Consider the following 25,236-nt stretch of genomic DNA (forward strand, 5'->3'; position numbering starts at 1 on the left):
ATTAGAAGTTTAAATCATGTGCGTAAAAAGGGTAAAATTTACAGAAAAAAAAGTATAAATTTTAGCAATAAAGAGTGCAAAATTTACGGGGAAAACTATAAATTTTACAGAAACAAGTATGAAACAAACAGTAAAAATCATAAATTTTACAGAACAAATCTTTTGCGCCAGTTTACTTTTGGATTTTCGTAGTTAAATTGCGCCAATGAATCGATGAGCCTTTTGCACCAGAATAAAAGTTAAATTAATATTTGATATTGTTTTTGTGTTGCATTAGATGCGTGGTGTGTTTGTTGTATGTTATTAACCATTTAAAAAAATCTCTTTACAATTGGTTGTTCATCTCTTTGGCAAATATAATTATAAAAACATAAGAAATGTAAGACTTTTATTGCAAATAGAGACACTTCCCCTTTTTCTGGGCTTGGGACCAACTAGTCCGAATTTCCTCTGACCCTACAATTGTGGACACAATCTTAGTTTTGATACACTTAAGCATAGGATGTACAGTTCATTATGGGCACAACTGGTTTGGACACAATATACATGTAGCAAACAATTAAAAATTCAAGTGAAAAATTTTGAAATCGGACCAAAAATAAAAAAAAAATATTTCACAGGGAGCAGGGGGCTGCTTAATACGACTGGAGTGGTCGAACCCAGAACAATTGGTGAAAATATGGACACGACATTCAAGCTTAATACAACTCAGAGTTTGGATTGTGATTAAATGTTTGACACAGAATAAGAATCCGACACAGAATGAAACTCTTCACAGACCTTTAAAATTTTCATTTAAGCATTTCCTTAATTTGATCCGATATACCCGTTGTTTCACTTATGTAAGACCATATGGGACAAAACTTTGATATTATGATCATATCATGATCATAACACCTAAGAGCGTTAACACAATTAAACAAATAAAAGGCTTCGCCGAAGGCATCATGATACGACCGCAGTTAGTTGAACTCTGATCTCTTTAAGCAAGTGTGGACACAATATTAGTTTTTGACACACTACACATAGGGATTTATAGTTCATTATGGGCACAAGAACTGGTTTGGACACAATATTGCACAATATTTTGACATTCAATTGAAGAATAAAGGTCTGCATCATGGTGCATGGTGGATCACTTTGTACCTCATTATCTAAAAAAAAAAAAAAACAACAATAAATGTTAGGGTTAAGTAAGCATTTTTCTTAAAGCTCTAGTATTTAGGTTGGAATTTTCATTTTGACCCCCCCCCCCCTAAAAAAAATCAAAATCGGTCCAAAAATTTTTAAAAAGTCCATTTTTGGGGCGTGGTCCCCTTTACTCGAAAACCGTAAGAGATCTGAAATCTGATTGAAAAATGCACGCTGGGATTTTTTTTCATGAGGAATCTAATAAATCAAAATCAGACCAGAAATAAACAAGCTATCATCAAGAAAACAGGAAAAAGATACTTGTTTCTGGCCCCTTGTTCTTACTTGGCTCGAGTCACAACCCTAAAAATCAATTTTGTGGTATGGCACCTTGTATTACAATTTCAAAGAAGATTCATTCACTATTAGTTAAGTTATTGTCTGGACATCGAAAAAATGCATGTTTCTGGTCCCTACTTTGGAGCCATTACCCCTCAAAAATACCAACCTTTCTTTTGTGCTTTGGAACATTGTAATAAAATGAATAAAGATCAACCAATTAATACTCAAGTTATCACAAAAAAACCCAAGAGTCTACGGAGGACGACGATGACTGCTCCATACTAAAATACGTAGGAAAAATCTATTGAACTACATATATACATTTCCACACTGAGTATTTTTTTCAGGTTTTGACATAAAATATATAACACTTGGAAACATTTTCAATTTCATAGAGGCTTTAAATTAGTGAAGCCTGATAGACTGCAATTATCTTACACTACCGCAGGAAAGTAATCCCATATTGGCATACCCCATTAAAGTTCAAATGCAGAAATTTATGTCACCTTTATTGGTACTTATTATATATCAAATTCAATTCTATGTTATTTACGCTAATACTTTTACTGCGAACTAGATATGCTTATTAATTTAATTTGTATTAACAACGTTCCAATTTAAAATAGTTGACATCTAACTTCATCAGTACCTGTTAATTTCTATGCATTTACCCGAATATTCCAGTCGTTCAGTGTCGATGTATTAACGTTGCCTCTTTATTTTCAGACGCATTTGATCCATTTGATGCTTAGCGAGAGATGAAAGCCTGCGAGATTGTAAATAGTCATCAGTCATAGAATTGAAATATAAAGAGGAATGCTGAGTACCAATTGAAATAGCTAGCTGTCCTCAGACATTTCATGCAGGCCCTGGCAGATGAAAGGGGTGCATACGGTTCCGATCAAGGACAAAATAAAACAGAAAGTTCAATATCAACTATTCATAACAATAAGCTTGCGTTAAGATACATTTTAATTCGATCCCCGGACTTTCCTTTTATTCCAAATTTTTGTACTTCGACGATAAAAAATTCAAACGATCGATATAAATTGATTCAGTACATGAGTACTTTGATTACCTTACCTCATGGCCAAATATTATAATATATATTGATACAGATTTTAACAGTTCCGACAAGTGTGGACACACCATTCAAGCTTTATTGATACAGCTTTGAATTAGGATTGAGGGTAAATTTTTAATACAGATAATCCCTTTTAGCCTCTCATTTCTAATCAGTATAAGTCACATACCCCAAAATCAATCGTCTTTTTCTTACTGCATGACACCTTGACAGGGCAGGATCCAGACACTTTTAAAAGGAGGGGTGCCAGCCGAGGTTCCTCATAAAGGGGGTGGTAGAACATTATTAGCCAGCCAGCTTTAGTCAATTTTACACATGAAAATGACAAATTTTCCAATAGAAAGGGGTGCCAACCCCCTGTACCCCTCTGGATCCAACTCTGCCCTGAGGTATAATTGCATGCAGGTCTCATATTATTGTCCGGACATCAGGTAAATGCTTGTTTCTGGCCCTTCATTCTTAACATTTCAAGTCTTTATTGGTGTGGCCCTTTATGGTAGAGTTTCAATAAGATCCTATCAATTTTACTTAAGTCATTGGCCAGACTTCAATAAATACTTGGTTTCTGACTCCTTTTAGGCCCTCGTCCTTTAACAGTTAGAGTCCCCAAGTCAATCCCAACTTTAATTTTGTGGGACGAAACGTGCTGAAATCTAAAAGAGGTTCATTCACATGTACTCAAGTTATTGTCCAAACAGCAAGAGATTACGTTTCTCGCCCCTCATTCCTAAATAGTTTATGTCACAATCCCCAAAATCAAACCCAGGTATCTTGTGGTATAATTTTAGATTTTAAAGATCTATGCACGTATACTAAGTTACTGAACAGAATTGAAGTGTCTAGGGACGACGACGACAGTAATACAGTTGTATAACCTCACATATTTTGCCGTCATATAAAAAAATAGATTTTGTTTGGGTGTGACTTCTCATAACGCGAAAACCATAAGAGATACATGAAATCTGATTGAAAAAGGCAGGCAGGAATTTTCTTAAGAACTCCAAACTCGAAATCATTGAGTTGGAAGCCATCTCTGTGATCCTCGCCTTAGCAATTCAGCATATGTACGAAATGGATTTGGGAAAAGCTTACCAACTCAAAATTTTCAGTTTTTAACGCGGCACTCATATTCAATAGAAATATTAACCAGTTGAGAAAGGCGTATGAAATCAAAAATATTCCAGACACGAGTTTGTCACCAAAATAAAAAAACAAAAAAAACAGGAACTTGACTTTGAGGTCAAAGTTTGAGTTAATAGGTCAGTATCCATGGTACGCTGCACATCGTCTTTAAGTAATCTACTCACATGCCAAATATCAAAAGCCCATATCAAAAGACAAAAAAGTAACAGATTGGATACAAGTTTGTCACGGGAATTTGACCTTGAGATCAAAGTTCAAGATCACAGGGCACTCTCCATGGTACATAAAACATCGTCTTCAGGTGATCTACCCCCATGGAAATATCAAATACCTACATCTAAAGATCAACACTTTACAGCCCCCACTTTTCTTGGCGGGGCCCTAATAATTTTATTTTCAAAATCTGTCCACAAATATAAAAACTGATTTTTTTTTGCATAGTCAGTATAGTCTTTTTTAAAAGCTTTTTAAAGCTGGACTTTTGACCTTACTGTACTACTGTCACACGAATCATTTAATCAATAGAGAGAATCTTATCTGCCCCGTTTTCATATTACAAAATAAATGTCTCCGTCATTGTTTACCCATCACGGGCAATAACTCCAATATCCAACAAAAGATCTTTATGAAAATTTTGGCATAGGGCCGTCTCACCATGCTGATCAATTTTACCCATGCAAATATGGTAAGAACCATTGGTTTTTGAGTTATTTCCACAAATCCTCAATTTTTATTAATGGTGGCCATGTTTCGACATATAAAAAATCTCCACACACAGCTTGTTAAGGATATCCTAACAAACATGCCATGTTTAGTTACAATCCATCCTACTAGTAGTTTCAGAGAAGATTTTCAAAGTTCGAAATGTAAAATTCCGCAAGGGGGGGAATCATTTCAGGACCCATAACTCATTCATTGGTCTACTGATCTTTCTGAAAATTTTGGTATAGGTCCAACTCATTATACTGATCAATTTTACGCCCGCCAGATTTTAGCTTAATTCAGATTTTAGCTTGACCCAACTGTTTTTGAGTTATGCAAAAATCTGCAGTTTGACCAAGTGGTTTATTTTAGTAACGCGGTCATGTTTATTGCAAGATCACAACTCCACACGCAGATTGTTAAGGAACATTCGTGCTTAGTTTCATTTCAATCCATCCAGTAGTTTCAGACGAGAAGATTTTCAAAATTGGAAATTGGGGGAAAATCCATTTCAGGACCCGCAGCTCATTCATTCGTCAACAGCACGATCTTTCTGATAATTTCGGCATAGGCCCATTCCATCACGTTGATCAATTTTATCCACTGCCAGAGTTTAGCTAAACCAAACTGTTTTTTTTTTTTTTTTTAGATATTTGCAATATTTAAGAAATAAATCACGGAAACTTCATATGAACAGTTTTACTACGGGCTTGCAATTTATGCCACATTGTTTCACCCCGAGCGATAGAGAGGGATTAAATAACGACAAACATGGCCAGCCCGTGGTAAAACAATGATAAAATGGAGTTTCCGTGATTTTTTTTCGATTCAAGTACGACTAGTTTCTTCATATTTTTTAATCGAAGCAGACTATTTATTCGTTGCACGAAAAGTTGGTCGTGTGTTTATCACATTTTTACCATGGCTGTGGCGACGGACACAGTGACGACAATAGCTCATACGGCCTACAGCCAGGTGAGCTAAAAAGATAAACTAAGCCCGTTAAAGATTTTTAAAACGGAATTTCAAAGGGAACAGATTGACATATGAATCATAACCAAAGTGCTGTAAGCACGAAAGTTTTTGATTTTAGTGAGAATTGTAGCATGAACAATTTAAAAAATTACGCGATGTAAAATAAAACTGTAATCATACATTTCCCATATCGTTTAGAACTATTTATTCCTAATATGTAGAAACTGAATGTCAATCATTACTACTGATTTCTGAAATATAAATTGTAATCAAGTTAAACAGTATCCAACTTCACACACATTAAACATTTTGATCCATTTCATCTTTTCCCCAAATCTTTAAACCTGTGCATTTACATTCAAACACTAATTTCACTGAGTATTCATCATACACTGAAATCTAACTTAATGGAACCAATTCCAGTTGAGAAAATAATTTCAATGATGAACAAAAGATTTTCCATAACTAGACTTTTATCAATTTGAATTTTAACGCCTATTTTACTTGATTTAAAATCACTCCTCTTCACTTTCTGTTTATTAATCATGAAACATTAATGATAGGATGGAGATTTTTACTGGTAACTAGGTTACAAGGAACATGCTTACACATTGCTGCAAGAACTAAATTCTCTTAATGATTTTTGTCAATGAAGCCACGACAGTGGCTGAAAATGACCTAGGCATCACATGAAAATCGTGCTAAATATCATAATTTGCGGTAGCACTCACATGCATCCGCGATCAATACCATTGAGAATGGAAAAGAGTGAAACGTGAAATGGAAAGGAGTAAAAATAACCATGAAATTGATAGTAAATCAGACAACATGCAAGGGAAATTTCGCATATTCCATTTTATTTATAGGAATCCGTGTAATATTAACGCACTATTGACTTGTTTCTTCGGACTGTTGATCACGTGGTAAAAAAAAGTTACAGTCACCGGCCATCTTATGCGTATGAATATCTCACTAGACCTTAGAAGAAAAGTTTCTGAAACTGAAAGGGACGCCAAACGGGAAATAGTTTGATTAAATTAGGTAGGTTACTGCACGAAATCACCCCCTAATGAAGACACAATTCTTTCAGTACAGATATTATTTGCGAGCAAGTTTTGATTATCTTGAGGGAAACAATGGATATTTTTTTTCTGTATCTGTAGCCCCGCTAGTACCCTCGCGTCATCCCGCCGTCTTGGATTTCTCCAGTTGAGCATCATGACAAATCTAAATATATTCTTTAATTTGCCTGACAATTTTTAGATGTAGACTTAAAATAGCTGAAAATAGTATTTGAGAGACAAAGTTTTATAATTTTAATATTGAAGGGAGAATGAACCCTTTTTTCTGCCAGTCAACCCGTTCGTACAGTACTTTCGCGTCACCCCGCATGCATCTCAACAGACGAGCATCATGTCAAATATTCTGTATTAATCCTGTTTAATTTTTTTTATATCATTGATGTACAATATTTGTAAAATGTTCTTTGTACTCTGTTAGTCCGGGTGTTAAACGAATAGGCCTGCAGCAGCGCTAAGCTTGTCGTCAAAGGCGACTAAATAGTGCTCAGAAACCTAGCCGGGGCTAGGCCCTTTGCCCACAGAGCAACTGGGATGTGTGCTCCAGGTGGTGGAATGGGGTTCCCCTGGCATGTTACATGCTGGGGTTGTCAGGCTATAATACGGAAAACCTGACCGTAAACCATAGTGGTGCACCGTGTTGGGAAAGATGCCACGTTCCTCGCACGTTAAAGAACCCTGCTGTGGTATTCGATGGGAGTCTAAACCCCAACAATCAATCAATCAATCAATAAATCAATCAATCAGTCAATCTGTTAGTTTATGATAAATAAGTATGAAACTATCGTGAGCTCAGTCCTGATAATTTACCCCTTTTTGTTGTGTAATGTATGATTATATTCATGTTACTAACTTAAGGTTTGAACTTTTTGAATCAGTTTATAGTTATGCAACTACAGGTAAAGTATAGGTATTGCATGTTATACATACATTGTATGTACCAACAAGTACTTGTAACATGTATTCTTTTTCCGACATAGTCATTTCCAGAATGAAATGTAGAAAATTACAAGTAAAAAGAACAAATTTTACTGCGTTAGCAATCTTTTTTGGAAAGATAAGACTTGTTTACAATGTGTTACTTGTAAACAGTACAAAAACCTAGTTTCAATTGATGTATTCATATCATTGTTTGTCATCTTAATACATATACACATTTACAATTAACAACACGTTGAAAAACTGTGTAACGTACTTGTTTTTGTCTAAGCTTAGATAGTAAAAATGTTATTTATCAAAAATTCAGTTTCTGTTTATTTAGAATATTTTGACAGCATTGCATTTAATAGGGATGGGACTTGCTAGTTACCTGATTTAGCCATTAAACACATATATGGGGTCCATTAGTACTGAAAGATACAAGTAGTTTGAATGACATGAAAATACAGATGGTTTCTATCAGTCTTGAATACCCTTTTTGCGTCTTTCAGGACTGCTCCATTTTATGACTCAGTAACTCTATTTAGTAGAGGTGAAAGAACCTTTGTTTTGGGTGAACTACTATGTTGATGCTTTGGTCTGATTGTATCGTCATAATTCATTTTGAAAGTAATTAGACAGCAAAAATGGCAAATTTACATGCTTTGACACAGGAACACAGGATTCAACAGTGGTTTAACTAAAGAGTCTTTGTCCATGTATGCCTAAGGGAGAACTTGGAGCTGTATAAATATTTGCTTCAATTCCATAAGAACAAAAGCTATTTTGTGAAGCGATATAAAAAGGAAAAAAAAACATGGAAGAGTGAATTCACATGTATATTTTTAGATGTGTATTGTCAAATCAACTCTAAGCCATGGCTGCTCAGCTAGTAAACGGTCTGAAAAAAAATTCTAAGAGAAAGAATGGTTAAAAAATATTGTTTTCCCTAGTTTAAAATATTATAATCCTTTTTTATGATTAGGAATGTGATTGTGCAGTAAGAAACAGAACAAACTATGAAGGCTTCAATGACTCAGTGCTTAAGTACTTTGATACTTAACAGCTCGCGAGACCAAAATGATCTGGCAAGTTTTACTCCAGTTATCATAGATATGCGAGATTTCACAAATGCCAACGACAGGGGACACATGTACCATTGTGCAACCGAAAAATGTGGTCGTATAAAAACTGCTATAACAATATTTTTGCCTCTTAAGGGTAATAAATCTAACAGGGAGTAGCCCAACATATACCACTTCATACACACATTTAAAGAATACTTTAAGCAGTAGGTAAGTCTCTAATCGAAATACATCTCAAAATAACGGGGGTTATCTCTATGTTCTTTAAACAGACGGACCAGCAAGAACAACACGACACCCTAATAATGCTGATATCAGATGATCGAACTTGGTTAAAATCAACTCAGTCGGAGTGATTCACGAGATGAATTTTTTTTTTTATAGAAATGTTAATGATAGCGACAGACACAAAGTGATGACAGATATACGGTACACATGGACCTTTGGTTCAAGCAAGCTAATAAAAGACAAAAACTTTAATTTACCTTGCATTTATTTTTTTTTCTTTTATAGTCATTATGTCTCACATTATGATAAAAATTTCATTTGATAAAATGCTGACAAAATGGAGAGATGTATGGTATTTACAATTAAAAGAACATGCACCATTCCATGCCATGGTTTTCCTTCCTTGCTGCCCTCGCTCAATACTACACACATACACATTACAGATTAGACCAGCTGCTCTCAGATTCTGGAGTTAAATTGATGAACTGCTTATCAAAACATTCAAATGCTCTAACATAATAAGTGTTCTATAAGATCTATTTTCTCACTTCACTTTGTATCTTATCCAACCTTCACCAGTTATGTTATAGTTAACATCGTTTACCATAAATTAAGAAATTACTATAAATTTATTTGTTACTGTAGTTTCACCATTTTGATTAAAATATAACTTTTTTTACATCAAAAAAATTCCTGTCATGGAACAAGTTCAAATGATTAAAATTTACAACCAGAGTTTACAATACCTAGTATAAAGTATGAGCAACCTATTACATCTTACAATTGTATAATCATCTCACAGTATTCTCTTATTCATGTTTTCCTACCTGTCTGAAAAGTAGTTGGTCATTTTGTGGAGTAACGGGGATTAGAAAGTTATAACATGATTTCATTTCATAATCAGTTTGATTAATTTATAAAAAAAGATATGATGACTCCAAAAATATTATAAAAATCCTTCTTATCTCATATTCTCAATTTAATAGATGCATACAAACCTAAGCTAAAAAAAGTAGTTGAATGGTATTGTATGAAAGGGGCACATTACTCACTCACACATTCAATGAACACCTTATTCTAAAAAAAAAAAATATTTCTTATTTATCAATAATCAAGGATTCATATGGTGATAGTGTATCTGCTAGGACAATACAATAGCTTGCTAGGACAATACAATAGCTTGCTATGACCCCTAAACAATGTCAACAACTTTGGACATTCAAATTTTATATAGTTGTGATTAAATGTCTGACACGGCAAACAATATTAATCAGAATGAAAGTGGTCAACTTCAAAATTAGCATATAGACATTGAGACAGAAAAAAATATCTAGACAAAGTTGCAGAAAATACTTATTTCTGACAACTTCTGGCCTCAAATTTTTTAATGGCAAGGGTAATTGCCTGGAGAAAAACAATTTTGTTTGGAGACCCTGAATTCCTGCATGGAAATGATCATCATCCCCGTGGTCAATACCAGTTTGATTTAAATGGTATGAAACCTTGTGGTACAACTTCATAAGAGACCCATATACATATACTCATGTTGTACAGTAGTTTCATAATGTTGGTTTTGGTCCTTTTAGCCCAAATTCCAAAACAAGATACAGGTCACAGGCCTTAAAATTAGTCTCAGCCTGATCTCAGTAGAATAATTTCAGCCATTAATTCCTGGGTTATACAAATATTTAAAAAAAAAAAAAAAAAAAAATCTCTTTTTTGCACTTAAATCCTGAAAGGTTGACGCAATCCCTAAAAATCAACGCACCTTCCTTTTGTGTTGTGGAGACTTGTCAAGATCAACATACTACTACTAAAATTATTGCATGAAAATGCAATTGCAACTCCACAGCCTTTCTAGTTATACAAAAAAAACCATGGAGGCACTAGGCGGAAGAATCAGTCCGGAATTTGACTGGTCAAAATTTTTACCTTTACTTTTTTCCCTAGCACCAAAATTTTTGACATGGGTTTTTATTCTTTATTTCTAGTGATATTTAACAAAATTTTTTAGCGCCACCTGGTGGATGTAACTACTTTGAGTTGCGTATGACTACAAATCTGGCTAATTTTTCAAGAAATTCTCCTTTCTGTTCCCAAGGTTATTTTTTAATATAGCGGAAATGGCTGTGTAGTTCCAATTGCAAGAAAACATAGTGTCTTTGGATGATGACAAGGCCATAATATTAGTTTCAGACAACTATAAAATACCATTATTGTCAGTTTGATAAGATACAATTATAAACTAACCAAAAACGTAAATTCAAACTGGATTAGTATTCATTTAGTGAAATTTGATTTGTTTAAATATACAAAATGTTTATAGCTAGTTGAAAAGGACCAGTTCCAATTCCAATACAAATTGTGTGACTAAAAGATCACACAGGTGTTCTGAAGTAGTTAGGTAGGACACTGGTATAATGTAAGGCAGATTTCTACCTAGGGAGCTATTTAAATTACCCACTAGCCTACATAAAATAGTATTGAAATTGGAACTGGTCTATTTCAATTAGCTGTAATTATTAATACAGTTAAAACATGTTTGGATAAACTGGAAGTTTAACTCACTATCACTATTGCACAATCTCCACTTACTAAAGGAAATAAAAAATATAAATTTGATAACCTTATTGCTTAAAAAAATTTTCTATATATAAATAGATGCAGAGCATATCATTGTCTTAGGTGGTTCAATCAGAAAAAACAGAACATTTTCAAATTGTAAAACACATTGAAAATCAGATATGGGAATGTTAAATGGATTTTAATGAAACCACCAACTTTAATGTGTCAAACATTACAGGCTATTGTTCTCACTATTACATTTTGAACTGTGGTTTGACATCTTTATGTCACACTATGTTTAGTACTTAATTTATCATTTTCTGTTTAAAAGAGAAAAAAAAACAAAACAAAAAACAAGTTAACTTATACACTTTTAGCAATACAATACCACTAGATTTTCCAAATGACATTCTATTAATATGCACCTAACTTAATTCACCAAAGACAAATATTTTGACATTAAACAACATATCAGATACCAAAATGCAATCTTTAAACCATCCAGAACAAGTTAAATGCTCCACTGAGAACAACCTGATATGACCGCAAAGGGTGAAATCTGAACAGTTGGAACATGTATGACTTAGAGATCTCTCAATTTGGATTGTGATTAAATGAGTTACTAACCAGGATGAAAGTGGTCCAAGAATTTAATTCTAGTAATTATTGATAAGAAATTAAATAAAAAAGTATGCAAAGTTTTACGAAAAGGCATATTTTGGCAACTAATTAACAAATTTAGATTCTTCAACAGTCATATATTAAAATGGCACATTCTAATAGATTCTTTGTAATTAAAAAATTATCAGAATAGATTTTTTATAACGATTTTCTTGTTATCAATGTTTTACACATGGCTGGTTTGAATCAAAGGTAATAGGCATTTCATGCTGAATACAATAAAAAAGAAGAAGATAGTACTGCATTTTACAAAAGCCTACTTTAGCCTTATTAAGTGGAAATGATTCACAATTAGGGCAGTAGTAATTTCTTGTGTAACCTGCCATGAAATAAAGAAAATAGAAGATTCTCTAGAGGACGGATACATTGATAAATAAATATAACATTTGACTGTCACACTCATCAGATTTTGATTTCATCCAGATTCTGTAAAAACATTCCTACTCGAGGAATCCTTGTAATATTGAGATCACGAAGGCAACATCATAACAACATGAAATGATGATCCCAGCCGCATTCACCCATCAAGGGTCCATTAAGACACAGTCTATAGCCAACTGTAGGCTCTTCCTCTTGACCCTTTCAATCATCACAGGTAATCTAGCACCATTCTCAGAGACAAAGTCTCGGCTAGCTAAGACGTAGAAGTTTCTATCACTATAGTATATCACTACGTTGCTAATCGTGGTCGTTTAGCTGTTGGTGTGTCTTCTTCCTCCTCATCTGAGTCTTCATCTGGGTAGTCTACCAAACCAATCAATCCTGCCTATAAACATAACAATTTACTATATGGAAAAATGAATAAGAATCTTCTTTCATCAACAAATCATGGCTAAACTTCTTATCAATTTCATTAAAATCTAATCAGTAGTTTAGTTGTGCTCAAAAGATAACTGGACAGACAGAAAGACTGACTTCTGTACTTATTTTTGCAGTTAATCAATTTTCTAGTTTCAAAATCAGTAATTCAAGGCAAAAATAAGTACTTGATATAACATGCATATGCAGCATTTAGAATATGGTATGTTGACTTAAACAATAGAAAATTGAACGAAAATCATCAATAGCGAAAATATTCAAAGTACAATTACAGTATACCCCAAACTATGGAAGGTAAAATGAAACTATCACAAGATATACTGTTTACGCTATATACAATTGTAAAACTGAATGTTTTTTTACCTAGGAATAAATCAATGAAAACTAAATTGAAAACATACCCTTTTGCCAGCTAAAGCTTTTTCCGAAGTATTTGGTGAAGAGTTGGGTGTTGGACAAGGTAAAGTTGGACTACCAGTAGGAGAAGACACTGGACTATTGGTTGGACTATTTACAGGACTATTGGTTCTAAGGTTTATATTGATGCATGTTGATCTGTTGAATAATCGAGGAGGTGATTCCCTAGATTGGTCTTTCACTACAAAATACCAGAACATTAAATACAGAACCATTTAAATATACATAAAATATGGTTAATTTCACTCCTTTTAATGTCTACATGACACACCTAATAAACCCATATTATATCAGGACTCAATTGCACTTCTCAGTTATAACTTTAGTGTCTATTATGCAAATATTTACCTGAAAATCTGTTCCACAAGTCAAGAGTATATGAGGACATTGTGCACCTGTTCCCTGATAGTCAACATTTGACAAATTCCAAATCGCAAAAAGAAAAAAAAAATGCATTGCAGGGTACAGTTTGATCCAACTGTAGAGGTTGAACCTTGATCAACTGGGGCAAGTATAGACACACCATTCAAGCTCTGAATGTTGTTTGCATTGAAGTAGCAGTCTTTATAAAAATCAGACAGAAGGTGATTCATGCATGTCAAAACCCAACGAATTTACTTTTATTTCTTATTCAGAATTAGTTAAAGACCACATAACCAGTCATAGTTTTTCATTTAGGCATTGCACCTTTGAGATAAAATCTATATAGATTGTACATGAAATTAGCACTTTACAAGAGTTGTTGTTCTTGATTTTGTTTAATTTGGTGGATAAATGTATGATTTTACAGATCTGAATATGGAAAGGACAACTGTTATGTAAAAATATAGCATATGCAGATTGAAAGAACATTGTTTGTTCGATGGGTTTTCTTTACCATGAATCACTTTAATATGGACAGTGTCTTAATTTTATATGGACTGGTACTCAAGTATTTGACACAGGAAAGAAACTGACCAGAATCGCAGTCCCCACCCCCACCACCACCAAAAGCACAAACCCCAAAATCAATCCTAACCATCCGAAGATTTAACATAGTAAGGAATCTCAAAATAAATTGACATACACCACATATAGCATAACAAAGAATCCAAAGAGTTAAATTTTTGTTTGAAGCAAACAAAGTTTAATTTTGGACTTAACTTTTGTTTGCAAGGAGTAAAAATAAAATAATTAGTTACCTTTTCTACTTCCAATGAATCGATTGATTTGTTCAAAGTCTGAGTCTAGGCTTGAGCGAAGTACATCAGACACCGGATCAAGATCTTCCGGTTCATCTTCTTCAAACCACATTTCTTCTTCCTCCTCTAATGTTCTGGCATCTCGTCTGTATCGGTGGTTTCTTAAAAGCGATGTAGTACTAAAATATAAATTTATACATGAAGCAATATTATGTGACATCTTCCAAATCCTATAAATAAAATTTGTAAATAATTCTAATTCCAGGATAGGATAAATATTCTATCAATGCCAATCAAACATTGTATAATGATGTAAACAGTATGAATGTTTACATGTTTACATTAGCAACAGATTCCAATAAAGAAACATTTTTTAACCAATACATTGAATTTTATTGCCTAATGTGACTGCAACCAGACTGAATTATATTACTTACCTATCAAATACTTTGTCCTTGAGGCTGTTTTGTTGTTGTTCATAACTATTTCGTAGAGACTTAAAAGTGTTGACATAAGTTATATTTTCTAAATCCTTTATATGCGTTTCAACTATATGGGCACAGAGAGACTTGATATCCTCCTACAACACAAGACCATATTTTCATTAAATAGAAGAAATGAACAAGACCAATTAAATGTCGGTACCTCATTAACCTTGCATGCTTAAATACACTTATCTTCAAAATATGCATTCATTTACCAAAATGCTTCGCAGGGCACAGCTTGACATAACTCCACAGGTCAAACCTAGTACAAGCAAGAACTAGATATCATTGAGATGGAATCCATCTCTGGGGGCCCCTTTGAGGTAAAAGTCAGCATTGCTTAACAAATTCAATTAATCCTGCAAAACTCATTACAGTCAAGACACAAACAGTTGTGCAAAAATCAAGTTAAGGTCCAGTCCCCAACTATGGTACACAACACATCGTCTTCATGTGATCAACCAACATGCCAAATATCAAAAGCCTACATCGTAACACAAAAAAGTTACAGCCTGGACATGGAGTCTGTCACTGAAAAAAAACAGAAATTTGACCTTGAGGTCAATTTCAATGTCATAGGCCACTTTCCATGGTACACAACACATTATCTTTATGTGATCTACCCACATGCCAAATATCAAATGCCTACATCAAAAGACAAAATAGTTACAGCCTGTACACGATTTTGTCACCCAAAAACAGGAATTTGACCTTAGGTCAAAGTTCAAGGCCATAGGCCACTATCCATGGTACGTGACACATCATCTTTAGGTGATCTACCCGCATGAAAAATATCAAAAGCCTACATTGAAAGACAAAAAAGTCACAGCAAGGACAGATGGACGGACGGACTGATGCACAGACAGAGCAATCACATAGGGCGACAATTTATACAACAGCATAGGTATTTCTGACCTATTCTTAGGCCTTAATTCCTAAATGGTTAGCACTGCAACACCTAGAAATAATTAATGAAGAGCTTTGACCAGAGCAGCATGTTATGATCACATCATACTGAAAATGGTTCATTTAGGGCAAATTTGGACACAATATTAGTTTTGACACACTAAAATAGGGACTAACACTTCATTATGGACACAAAGCTGTTTTGGACACAATATTGCACCCAACTGAAATTCAATTAGTTGAAAGAAGCTCTGCTTTAAGGAAGCTTAACAAACACATTTGAATTATATACCTGTATCTTGGAAAACACTACAGATACCTGAAATCTGATTGAACATGACCCATGCATTTCTGGACCTGCCCGAGGTTCACCTTCATATATTTGTCAGAACATAAATATCTTCAATATCTGCCTAAGACAGAAGATGCACATCTTCAATATGTGTATAAATCACTAACTTGATACTTTTTGAGTTAAAGATTACATAAACACACAGCAAGTACCAAATAAACAGCTGCACCAAAAGTCCATCATACACTTTACACCATGATTGTGTTACAGAGTGTCACATGAAAAAAAATATCCCATAAAAATAGTCCCATGACTAAATCAATAGGAAATTTTTTTTAATGTATAAAAACTGTTAGACAAACACAACAAAAAGATTTTAGTGGTCATATAAATTCTAGTAAAACAGCTTGATCCCACCAGAGGCCAATACCTGAACAGTATGGATACACCATTCAAGTAAAATACAGCTTTGAATTTTGACTGAGGTTAGACATTTGACAGAAGACAAGAATTTGATCAGAATTGCATTGGCCCATTTTTGCTCAATAAGCATAACTCCCCAAATCAATCGCAGCCTTCTGTCAAGGGTATGGCACCTTTGGCACAATTTCATTCATAATTTCTATTCATAATCTATACATCAAGTAAAGGCTTGTTTCTTTGTGGTATGGCACCTTGTACCACAATTTTAAAACTTCCACTAATTTATAGTCAAGTTATTGTCCTAACATCCTGAAAATGCTTGTTTCTAGCCCCTCATTGTTTAATGGTCCAAGCAAATACCCCCAAAATCAATACTAGTCTTGCTTTGGTGGTATGGCCATCTATGACACAATTTAAAAGAGATTATTTCCCTTAACCCTTAAGCTGCTATGCTATTTTCTATTGTTTTATTGTGTAATGCTGAATAAAAAATTGAAAAATGACTAATTGTGCTTACTGTTTGAATAAGCATATCTTTATAATTGATCTTAGACAAATAAAAGTTATAAGAAAAAGTACTGTTGGATTCTAGAGTGTCATATTTTCACATTAGTTTGTTGCCATCTGCAATATTTACCTGTCCAGGTGCAATTAAATGTGAGACAATATAAGTTTTGATGATTTAATATTTAGAACAATTCCATCAACATAGAGCTTCATAATAATTAAACACTTCTAAACATAAAACTTTGGTAAACATGCTTCACATATTAAAAAGTTTAAAGTCCCAGGTAAATATCAAGGTTTGCCACAGGTAAGTCAAAAACTTGTTTATTATGAAAATGTAAAAAAAAAAAAAAAAAAAAAAAAAAAAAATCATCTGCCCTCTTTTCTGCTTATCATTTTGTTTCTCGTATAATGATAGTTATATGTCCTCATCAATAAACAGTTTTAGAGAATCCAAAGGAATTCCATGCGGCACACAGTCTTAGTTCGATTTTGTTTACTGGTAAATGTCACTGTCATTTTGCACTCATCCACTGCGGAGATTGTAGGGGAAATATCAGAATTCGGAGAAAAATAACAAAGGTATAAATTACAAAGTATATTTCGATTAAGATTAAACTTTTCTGGTCCCAAATGTTCAAAGTTGGCATCACTGTCTTCGCTATCATTGAAAGAATTGCGACTTCATAATCTTTACTCAAATCGCGGCTGCCATTTTGAGACATTTTTCATCTAACATAGATATATTCGATTTTATCCTTGTACTTCATAAAAACATCCGAGAATCTTGAAAATACCCCAGATCAGACCAATCAAAACGTCTATTATAATTTATTTCCTTTATTACCATTTCTGGAATTCCCTCCTTGTCTAGGAACGAACATAAACAATTGATTTCCAAAAATGACAATAGCATAGCAATCGTCAATAAAAATATCAGAATGACAGTAGTTGCATGTAGCAGCTTAAGGGTTAAAGTAAAATTATTGTACAGACACCATGAACAAAATTGTTTCTGTCCCCTAACTCATAAATAGTTTAAGTCACATGAAACAGAAAGTCGATATCTGAAAGCACCCAAAATTGCTTATAACATATTTTTTTTTTTTAATCTATATAAGGGTACTCCCAAAATTGAAATCAGTTCAACATTAGGGAGCAAATATAACTGTGACAAAAGTTGGACAGACAGAACAATGGATCGACATGGTAATTCCAATATACCATCCGTTTGTTGAGTTTGGGTATGATAATGTCTTATTGCAGACAAGAGGCTCCCAGGAGACAGAATCGCTCACCTTGTAAAGTTTGTCTTTCAAGGGCAACAAATTTAACAAGGAGATGTCCAACAATTTTGACTCAAGAAGACTCTGGTAGGACTATCATAAGGATCATTTCAGCCATTGAAAGTTTCTTTATATCTATTATAGTTTTCAACAACTGACAACTTTGATCCCTGAAGACTTTTGTAGGCCTTATAATAAAGGTCATTTCAGCAATTGAAATAATTTTGCTAAATCTAACGGTTTTGGAGATATAAGCGAAAAATTACTGTCTGACCCCTATGTTCTATTTTTAGGAATGGTGGCCATGTTTTTTGACAGATCAAAAATCCCCACAACAGGTCTATGCAGAATACCCCAAGGAACATTCATACTAAGTTTGGTTCCAATTTGTCAAGTAGTGTTAAAAGAGAAGAGTTTTGAAAAATTGTTAACGGCGACGACGACGGACACCAAGTAATGGCAATAGCTTGCATGGCCAGGTGAGCTAAAAACTGATATTGAATGGAACAATATAATACATATTACTGTTAGGATATGGATGGTCAATTATTTTGAAAGATAAGCAGCTATCAAGTTTTGACCTACCATTTTTACAAATTCAAACAACTCGATGATGGCTGAATTAAAAAGGTTGTATCTACTGCCATTAGCTAAGAATGCATCAATAACTGGTTTGAATAAACTGCCCTTTATGATGTATCTGTAGTAAAAGTCATCCTTCATTCCAACAATCTTTCTCATAAACCTCAAAGCACCTAAAGTTAATTAAGAAAGTAAAAATTTATCATACAATCTAAAAAAAAGCCTAGAGCATAAGGCATCCCTTTCATTTTGTCATTTTATGACTGGCTTAGGTAAAATCCTAAACATTTAGATCAATTAAGTGTAAAAACATTTTAACTTGATACACCTTTGAATTTAAACTTTTAAATGTACAAAATTCAGACCAGAAGGATAGTGGTAAGAACTTTGCATTTGCACGTAATTCATTTTGGACACAATTTTTATGGTGGATAGACTACGCACACAATTAGCTGTCATTACAAAAACACCCAACTGCAAACAGCAATCAGTACTATTTTTATTGACAAACACAATAACAGAATATGACTAATTCCTGACAATATGCACAACTCCATATAGTAATCTAACACTCATAACAATCCTACAAGTTGTTAAGGAGTTGTGGACAGTTTGGCTGAAAAATGTGTAAGTTCCGACAATCATCATTTTTTTCAATTTTTGTTGGAACATAAATTTCTGACAATATCCACATCCCAATATGGTAATTAAACATCCCATATAGTTTCATAATTATCCTGCAAGTTGTTGATGAGAAGCTGCAGACAATGCATTTGACCTGGGTATGCTGAAAAAGGCTCAAGTTCCAACAGCCACCATTTCTAGCCATCAATACAAATTTTGTCCAAACATAAATTATGGAAAGCATGCACATATCCATGTGGTTAAATTATATCCCACAAAGTTTCATACAATGCTGCAAGCTGTTCATAAAATAGTTTGGTCACAGACAGACAGATTGCAGGGGTATAATAGGCATCACAAATTTATACAAGGTTTATCCTGACCCTTAATTTGGCCCACTTACACCTTGGTGCATTAACCTTAAAATCTATCTAAATCTTCCTTGTTCAGCTATTTAACTTGTACAGGTATAATTGCTATAGAACAAGTGAATTACAATTTCTTACCATATTAAAAACCTCTTTTTTTAATTAACAAAATCTATACTTACATAGTGCCAGGAATCTGTGGCGAGATTTAAGAAGTAACAACACTCGTCTCAACAAATCTTTACTTATGATATAGTTCTTGATATGGAATGTATGATGCTCAATGCAAAATGTCAACAACTCAAGGATTAATGATTGTAACTGGGCTGATTGAAAATCATCTGGAAAAAAATTGGCAAAAATGATTACCAGCAAACAATTTGTGTCAATTTATTTTACAATAAGCTATTTCTCACAGCACTTACAAGATATTTATGAAATACCGGGAAAGTGATTTTGTTTAACTTGCACAATTAGTTCTCCATAGTAAAGAAGCAATATTTAGCAAAATATACCATCCCTTTCTTAAGATACTATGTCTTTTTTTTTTTTTTAATTCTACAAAAAAAAAACAATGTCAATAAAATGTTAAAAAAATAAACCTTGAGATGAGATGATTTATTTTAAATATTTTTATGTGTTATGTCATGTATATGACAGGTAACAGGTACACGTAATCAAGAAGCAAAGCATGATATTTTTCAAAGAATACTATTGGAATCTTACAACATTAAACTGTCAGGTTTCTTGCATATAAAATAGAAAAGCAAGTAAACAATTTGCAAAAATAGAAGCAGCACTTTTCAATGTCTAACTTTGTTTCCATGTCATAAAAAAATAATGATTTCAGTTACTTTACATCCTGTTTAAATATTCTCATCAATAATGTTTTAATTCCAAAACTTTAAACACATCCTTTTTATCAATTTACATGGTTTTCAAGATTAAAATCCCAATGGCTGCCACTGTTGACAGCCAAACATCCAATCAAGTGGATATTTTTCTCTAATAAACAATTCATCATCCAAAGTGCAATCAAGCCTAGGGCATTCCTATACTGTATAGGGGAAAATATTGTTTTAACGTAATCAGAATGGCTGGGCTTTCTAAATCAACTGTAGTGACACACAATGATGCCTAAACACACATAAACAATACAACTAATACTCAAGACCAAGTGTCTACGGACGACTAAACCGACAATGACAGCACAATACAAATATACAACCGAAAAATATGTGGACAAAGCATCTGACCAACGTCTTAAAACCAGCAGCCATCATTTGTACCATTTTTGTGCTAAAAATAAATTCCGAACAGTATGTTGCATGCACATCCAAATGATAATCCACTAAATTTCATTACAATCCTACAAGTCAAGAAGTTGTGTTCAATGCATTAGACCATTTTTAGCTGCTGAAAAAGGCTCAAGTTCAACAGCTGTCATTTCTATAAGTTTTGTCCACATCAAGGGCCCAGAAATTTTGACAGGCCATGTGGGTCGGCTATTTCATTGGACTTCAGGCTTGAAGTTGGATGTTTCTGACAGTCTTTAACATGCTCAGATTGAGAATAAACTTTATTAAAAAAAACTCATTTTTTGTAGTCATTAAAAGATAAAAATTGGAATTTTTGTGTTATTTCATCACAAACAAGTCTAACAAAACATCATATCTCTCTGACTTTTTCTTCATATCGAATAAAAGAGCAGCGTTCCCATGTCCCCCGCGAAAAAAAAAAAAAAAAGTGAGGAAAACTGTAAATTCACTGAAATTTTCAAAGTCCAAGGGCCAAAACTTCCATAAAAATCATACCACCCTAACCAAAGTCGAACTTTAACTTAGTGTAACTTTTCAGTGTATGACTACATACAAAATATAAAATCAATTGGTAAAAGCATAACATAAAAAAGTGTGGGAAACTGTAAATTCACTGAAATTTTCTGCGTCCAATGGCCATAACTTCTGTATAAATCATTCAACCGTAACCGAAGTCGAACTTAATCTGTAACTCTTCATAATAAGGCCACATAACAAAAAACAAACTTATTTGGTAAAAGCACAACAAAAAAAATGAGGAAAACGTGGACGGACACCCAGCTTTTCCATGTCCCCTTGCAATGCATCGCGGGGGATAAAAACAGTCAAGAAGTTCTGAGTGATGAACATGTCGGTAAATAACAGAAAATCATAAATATATTGTTTCAAATGGCTTTTAACTTCTGTATTAAAAGCATTTAATCGAAAATTAAACAAGAGGCTCCCAGGAGCCTGAATCGCACACCTGGTAAAATTTTGCCTTTCAAAAGCAATAAATTTAACATGAAGTTGTCCAACAATTTCGACTCGAAAAGTCTTTGGTAGGACTTGTCCTAAGGATCATTTCAACAATTGAAAGTCTTAAAATCTATCATAGTTTTCAAGATATTGACTGGAAATAGTAAAAAAAAAAGTATTTTTTCACCTTTCTAGGGCAATAACTCTTACAAGGAGTTGTCTGACAACTTTTATCCATGTTTTTTTTTTTTTTTTTGGATCAAAAATCCCCACATCAGTTCAATACCAAGTTTGGTTCCAATTGATCAAATAATGTCTGAGGAGAAGATTTTTGGAAGAAATAACATTAAAAATAACAAAAAAATGTCAAAAAAGGGCCAGAACTCCAACATGTCTACACTGATGAAAAAAAATATTTGACCATAGATAGATCTTATCATGCTGAACACTTTTACCATATGTCAGGAAGTAGCAAAACCTAATGTTTTTGGAGATATATGCAAAAAATTAATGTCTGACGCCTATGTTCTATTTTTAGTAACAACAGCAATGTTTTTCAACAGATCAAAAATCCCCACACCAGTTCTATGCAGGGTATCCCAAGGAACATTCATACCATGTTTGGTTCTGACTAGTCAAGTAGTTTCAGAGAAGAGCTGTGAATAATTGTTAATGAAGACAACGGATGCCGGACGCCAAGTGATGGAAATAGCTCACATGGCCTTTGGCAAGGTGAGCTAATAATTACAAACCCCAACTTATTCATAATACTTGATAGTTTCAGCACCGTGTGCTTTTATTACCACAGAAAGATCGGTGGGAAGAAGAAGACAGAGTTTGTAGAATTTTCAAAATTTTTTCAAAATCGGGTAATCAACGTATGAAAATTCTCTGAGTCACTCCAATTCATTTATAAATGCAATGGGGCTTAGCGAAGACATGTGTACCTTAATACACTACTCAGAGTGGAATGGTTTAGTTTGACCTGAGTGAATCTCAGTGTTACACCCACATATTCAGTGTTTAACACCCAGATTCCACCTAGCTAACACAGACCGTTTGTTTATTGTAATAGTTCTTAAATTCAATGAGGCATAACAAGGTTCATTGCAAGATACGATGTATATTCTGTTTCTGTTTCTTGGGTAATTTGGAGCACTCCAGTTAGGATATAAATTCAGTAAAAATTCAGTCACATCATTAAAAATTCAGTACAATTTTGTACATGTTAATCATTTGTTGATGTGTTATTTTTTATTTATAGCTACAGTCAAGGAGTGGTAGATATCATGTAGCAATATGACTAAATATTTTAATCAGGTTACAATGCAGTCTTTCGATATTTTAATTTTGCACTTTTAATAATTAATAATTACTATAATAATTAAAAAATAAAACACTCTTAACGTATTGATTGTTGTTCCAACAAGCGGACTTGTGAAAACAGTCTGGTGACTCTTTTTGTTAATATCAATTAATATCAATATTGTTGTATCAATAATTGAACGGCTTTTCCAGAAATAAAAGAAACTACTCACAGGTCCAAAACCATCTAGATAATGTGTGCAAAAGAATTGCAATGTACAAGTCTTTAATCAGGACTGCAAATATGTCAGTAATAAATTACAATATGTTGTTTACTCACATATAAAAATAATTCCTTGACTAACCTTGCACATAGTTGTCTATTTTTAGACTGCAATTAATTATAAGTCAATACAGGACAATTATTAGTATTTATAAACAATAAATATCTATTTTACGACTTTCACATTATATTTGTCAATTGTTAATACCACATGCTGAACCACTGTTTTATTGTGCCGACAGCTTGGACAAATCAACAACTGACTCATATTACTAGTGTTGATTTCAGAAATTGGATTAAGAATTTTCACAAGTCCCCTCGACTCCCCTGATAAGATCTTCAGGGGTCCCAAAAGAATATTGGAGGTCAGTGACTTGAGAGCTCTGGTACCAACGTCTATATTGTCGGCAGAGATCAATGAGATTAAGTTCACCGTGCTATATGAATTTAACATCTAGGTCAGTGATTCTCTGTACACAGTTAACAACCAGAATATACCACATCCTAGTTGGGTGGGTATAACATTCGTATTTCACCAAGAAAAAAAATTAACACTAATTTAAAACTCTGACTTGAGTTTTAGAGAAACAAACGTCCCTAAGTGTACTCTATAATTATACAACAACTAATCAGTTACAGGTAAATCTTTATCACAGGTAACTGCAATAAATTTCCAATAAACAATTAGGAGACAGGTAGACAGGATGTTAAGACACTACTAAAACCACCAAGACAGTAATTTGTAAGGGTTGACAATTTTTGTCCAATACTGGAAAATGGTCATTGGTTGTTTGCAAAATTTATTGGTCAATGACTGACATTTTTTCATCGTTTCTGGAGCCTTGGTCCAAACATATGTAAATCTTTATGTAGTTATATAACATACCACTAAGTTTCAGAACAATGCTGCAAGCTGCTTAGAAAATAGTACTGGCAGACAGACGGACAAAAATGGTGAAACTTTGTTTATATTAAAGGATTCACTATGTCATGGCATTTGGTGGAAGTATTTTCAAGTGCAAATACTGGAAATTACCCCATAATTGTATGAATTATGTCCTATCTATCAAAAATGTAAAATCCAAAATATATAAAAATAAAAAAATAAAGCTTTCACTAACAGAAATAAATGATTTCAAGATTCAAGAAAAAATGTTAGGTTCAGAGGGTTGAATTTCAGAAACGTTTCCACTAGCAAAAATTAATTTTCTTGGGTTATTTCTAGAATTTACATATAGAATTTCACTAGCAAATTTTCGCCAGTGGAAATAATTTCAATTTCCTTTTGGAAACTATTTCCCCTTAAATGTGAAAACTGAGGTTATTGCACAAATAGAGAAATCTTTTTTATGAATAACATCCCATGGCTCAAAAGTGGAAAATCTATTAAAATAAAATTAAAGGCAGCTCTCTTCAATTAAAAGAAAAAATTCACTTAAGTTTCATGAAAAAAGGTGCAACCACTACTGAGTTGTGTTCGGACATCTAAAAATTCCTCCTTTTTATGAATAAAATCCCATAAATCTAAATCGTCAAATCACAAAATTTT

The 25,236-nt window shown here is 33.5% G+C and overlaps 1 protein-coding gene across 2 annotated transcripts in view; it reads right to left on the bottom strand.

The window, feature by feature from the left end:
* Positions 1-8,934: 8,934 nt before the first annotated feature.
* LOC148623516 (serine/threonine-protein phosphatase 4 regulatory subunit 3B-like) overlaps positions 8,935-25,236 on the bottom strand; it is a 38,531-nt gene continuing 22,229 nt past the window's right edge. For both annotated transcript variants that reach the window (XM_088565372.1, XM_088565371.1), the window contains exons 12-17: positions 20,006-20,164; positions 18,835-19,004; positions 14,788-14,930; positions 14,351-14,529; positions 13,154-13,350; positions 8,935-12,699 (exon numbers count right to left, since the gene is read on the bottom strand). In XM_088565372.1, the coding sequence (XP_088421498.1) occupies positions 12,604-12,699; positions 13,154-13,350; positions 14,351-14,529; positions 14,788-14,930; positions 18,835-19,004; positions 20,006-20,164 (944 nt within the window). In that variant the 3' untranslated portion in view covers positions 8,935-12,603. The remainder of the gene's footprint in view (positions 12,700-13,153; positions 13,351-14,350; positions 14,530-14,787; positions 14,931-18,834; positions 19,005-20,005; positions 20,165-25,236) is intronic.

Source organism: Perna viridis, chromosome 2, assembly GCF_037379345.1.
Source record: "Perna viridis isolate PV_CMFRI_1.1 ecotype Kerala chromosome 2, ASM3737934v1, whole genome shotgun sequence".
NCBI classification, from domain to species: domain Eukaryota; kingdom Metazoa; phylum Mollusca; class Bivalvia; order Mytilida; family Mytilidae; genus Perna; species Perna viridis.